At 37.5% G+C, this 4433-nt stretch overlaps 1 protein-coding gene across 1 annotated transcript; it reads right to left on the bottom strand.

Annotated features, from left to right (window-relative positions):
• Nucleotides 1–514: 514 nt before the first annotated feature.
• Nucleotides 515–2657, bottom strand: LOC135149890 (uncharacterized). The gene is made up of 3 exons (XM_064085800.1): nucleotides 1773–2657; nucleotides 850–1212; nucleotides 515–745 (listed from the first exon to the last, which is right to left on the bottom strand). Exons 1-3 carry the CDS (start codon nucleotides 2655–2657, stop codon nucleotides 515–517), a joined length of 1479 nt encoding a protein of 492 aa, XP_063941870.1.
• Between the last annotated feature and the right edge of the window lie 1776 nt (nucleotides 2658–4433).

Raw genomic sequence — 4433 nt, 5'->3', positions numbered from 1 at the left:
TAAAGGCTTTTGTCGAAAGTGGATAACCTACAAAAGTACCTTCATCAGCTTTTAGATCAAACTTTGTAAGCTGTTCAGGATGAGCCTTGAGCACAAAGCACTTGCAACCAAAGATATGGAAGTACTTTAGATTTGGCTTCTTGTTTTTCACCATCTCATAAGGTGTCTTCCCATGCTTATTGATAAGAGTTGCATTTTGAGTGAAACATGTAGTTTGTACAGCTTCTGCCAAGAAATATGTTGATAATTTTGCTACATCTAGTATTGTTCTGGCAGCTCCAATAAGAGTTCTATTCTTTCTTTCAACTACACCATTTTGTTGTGGTGTACCAGGTGTAGAAAATTCTTGTTTTACACCTCTTTTCTTGCAGAACTCTTCCATTGTAAAATTTCTGAATTCGGTACCATTATCACTTCTTATGATCTTCACTTTCTCTTCAGATGCATTGTCCAACTGCTTTACATGATCCATCAAAGTTAGAGCATTTTCATCTTTTGAATGTAGAAAGTATACCTAGGTGTACCTTGTGTACTCATCAACGATCAATAGAGCATATTTCTTCCTACCAATGGACATAACATTTACTAGACCAAATAGATCTACATGTAGAAGATGATATGGTTTGTCAATAGAGGACTCAGTCTTGCTCCTGAAAGATGTTTTTCTTTGTTTGGCCTTTTGACAAGAATCACACAGGCCATCTGGAGTAAGAAGTGAATCTGGTAGTCCTCTCACAAGCTTCTTCTTAATCAACTCATTAATGTTATTGAAATTAAGATGAGAAATCTTCTTGTGCCACTTCCAGTTGTCTTCCACTGAAACTCTTGTAGAGAAGCAGATTGCTTTACCATCAGAGTTTGTTGATAGTCTGTTTCATAAATGTTACCACGCCTGCTTCCTATCAGAGCAACTTTTCCTGTAGATTTACTCACAACTTCACAGTGCTCATCATAGAAATCAACATGATAACCTCTGTCACAGATTTGACTCACAGAAAGCAGATTATGTTTGAGTCCTGAGACCAGAGCTACATTAGTGATGATGACATTTCCAAGATTGATATTTCCATATCCCAGAGTCCTTCCTATGTTGCCATCTCCATAAGAAACACTTGGGCCAGCTTTCTCCACATACTCTGACAGTAGGGCCTTGTTTCCTGTCATGTGTCCTGAGCATCCACTGTCCAGAACTAGGATGTTCTTCCTGTTGCCCTGCAATCACAAAGACCACTAAGTGTTAGTTTTAAGGACCCAGACTTGCTTGGATCCTTTGGCCTTTTTAAGTTTGTTAGCTTTAGCTGCGGAATCATTACTATCAGAGTTTGAGCTAACAGACTTATCAACAGAGTTTACACTTGCAGAGTTTGAATTAACCTTTTTCAAAGATGGTTTCAATTGATAATAATCATAATATAAACTATATTATTCTTTGCAAGTATAAATAGAATGCCATTCACTGCCAAAATGAAAACAAGGCTTTTGTGGTTTATATCTAATACTAGCATTTTTAACTCCAGACTTTGTAGGTAGGGAGTTAATATCCTTGTTCTTCCTGTAAAAATTAGCAAGATGATTAGTATTTCCACAGTGGTGATAGGTTTTTCTAGGAGCATTGGGAATTGGCATATAATTATTACTCTTGTTTATACCAATCTTGCCATTCCTATTCTTCCTAGGTTCCTTTTCACTATTAACAGACTTGACTTCTTTGAGTTTGTGTTTCAATTGTTTCTGAGTCATAAGTCCTATGTTAACAGTTTTAGCCTTTTTACCTTAGGCTTTTCTAGACTCTCTTCTTTTTCTACCTTAGTAGAGGATTTATCTTTTTCTATTTCAGAGTCTCTCATTATAGGTTCAGGTTTGAATTTTAAAGGCTGAGTATACCTAGAAGGTAAATGTGTTCTAGCTTTCACAGAGTTCTTAAACCTTAGTTCATCTTCCTCTATGTAACCTAAGCCTCCAGTATCATTCTGAAACACTTCACATGTACTTTTACCAGAATGAGTCCAGGTTTTAATGACTTTTCTCTCTTTTGCTAATTCTAATTTTAGATATTCAAATTTCTTAAAGAGCTCATGTTTTATAAGTACAGCCTCATCTTTCTCTTTCTGAATTTCTAGCATCATGACTAGTTCTTTCTCAAGGTAGTCATTCCTTTTAATTAAATCAGAATTCTCAAACTTTATTCTCTCATTTTCTAAAGTCTGATCTCTATAACTAACATGCATGCTTTTAAGAAAAATTCTTAACTCATATATATTTTCTGTATCAAAAGCATGAGTTGTATGGGGTACCTTCACATCAGAAGTCCCCGGCTCTTCATTTGTGGTAGCCATAAGAGCATAGTTGACTTCTTCCTCCTTAGAGTCTAAATTTTCTGCCCAATTCCTGCCTTTGGAGATGAGAGCCTTCTCAGTTTTTCCTTTCTTGCACTCAGGTGCAAAGTGTCCCATCTCTCCACAATTGTAGCACTTGACCTTGGACTTGTCCAGCTTCCCAGATTTGTTGTCCTTGCCCTTAGTCTTCTTGAAACTCTTTTGCTCAGTAAGAGAGACCTTCCTTGAGAACCTTTTCTTCTTTCCAAAGTTCTTGTATCCAATCTTCTTGAAGGTTTTCACAACCAAGGCAGCCATCTGCATGATATCTTCCTCATTCATGTCATCAGAATCTGAAGACTCATCATCAGAGTTTGAGTCATCATTAGTGTTTATTGACTCAGTATCAGGTTTGGTTACCAAAGATTTACATTTGCCTTTGACAAGTGGATTTTATATCCACTTGGAGGCCTTCATTTCCACATAAATTGATCGTTTGAACTCGAGTGCTTTGTATCTTTTGATGTGTTTTTGTGTTTTTCTGTGCAGTTCATGAGTTGAGGTGATGAAAGCAATTTTCTATCATTTTCGGTTGGTTTTGGAGTATAATTTGCAAGAATAGATATTGTGGACTCATCGTGACTTCAAGATTTTGGGGGTTCATCTTCTACAAACCCTCACGAGATCGCACTTGTCCACTAGGGCTGCCTAGGGGTTTAAAGGGCTTGTTGCATGAGCTAAATGCAACCGTGATCACCTACGGAAGTTGTACTAGCTAGGGGACATCGGACGTGCACTCAAACAAAGAAGCGAAGAAAAACAGCAAGCCAAGGCAGTGGTCGGCGCGCCCGCGCCAAGGGACGGCGCGCCCGCGCCACGCACTACAGCCCAGCGCGCCCGCACTGTCCAAGCGCGCGCCCGCGCCACTCACTGCCGGGAAGTAATTTTTTATGTATTGTGGGCTGTTGACTTCGGCTGAGGCCCGGTGGACTTAGGTTAGCATAGGGGACATGTTGAGTGTATTGTACGATAGGTTTTACGAGTTTGTAACAAGTTTTAATCAAGTTTTTACGTAAGTTCTAAGCACGGAGTGTGACGGCTACGAGCGAAGAACAATTGCAATTTCAATTCTGTAACGTTGTGGATTTGATTTCTTCTCTTGTATTACCGTACACTTATTTACTAATTGAAGCATTATTCATCTTTTCAATTCTATTGTTTTATTTATCATGTTTTCATTAGAACCCATGATGACACTTAGTTCGATTATGAACTAATCGCCTTCATGGGATTCTAACGGATTTATCTACGTAGTTCAGTAATGATTTTGCCTGATTAATTGTGTGACGTACGTTGATTTCTTTGCATGGCCGTACTTATTCTTCTTGGATGTGTAGCTAACATCTAAGTCGTTTGTTAATTCTCTTTTAAGCGATAGTGGATAATTGGATTTAGAACTTTGCCATGTAAACACGGGATTATGTGAATAAAACATGATTTGTGATTTGATCTGAACTATTTCTTATCGCCTTGTGTAATCAATATGGATGACTTGTAATTAAACCTTTTTGTTTTAAAATTCTATAGACATATAGGGTCTGAGCATATTTTGTGTCCATGAGAATTCTATCTTAATTGTGGATTTCAATTGGTATGATATGTGTACAACGAAAGTTGGCATATATTACTTTCGTGTTATTCTATTAGCTATCAACAGTCACATGTTAATTAGAAGGCAAATCACTGAATGAAGTAGATAATGGAGTTAGAATCCCATGTGTCTTTATTCTGATTAAATTCTAGTTTAGTTAATTTTGTATAAAAAAACCACCAATTTGTTACTTGTCTTAGCAGTGGATGATAATCATACTCTGTTGAATAAGTGCATAAATAGTGAATACACCAGTCTCTGTGGGGACGGACTTAATTCAGATTCTATATAACTTGTGACCACGTACGCTTGCGTGATTTTGTGCAAACAAGTTTTTGGCCCCGTTGTCAGGGACTCGGTGTTAATATTTAGTTTATGTGCTTGTCATCAGTGTCCATTAAAGTTCACTAACTCGGATTCTTTTCTTACTTTTCTTCTTTTCTAGGGTTGTTACTCACTACCATTAG

The sequence above is a fragment of the Daucus carota genome, chromosome 1 (genome assembly GCF_001625215.2).
Source record: "Daucus carota subsp. sativus chromosome 1, DH1 v3.0, whole genome shotgun sequence".
Taxonomy (NCBI): Eukaryota; Viridiplantae; Streptophyta; class Magnoliopsida; order Apiales; family Apiaceae; genus Daucus; species Daucus carota.
This window is presented reverse-complemented; position numbering and strand designations above follow the sequence as displayed.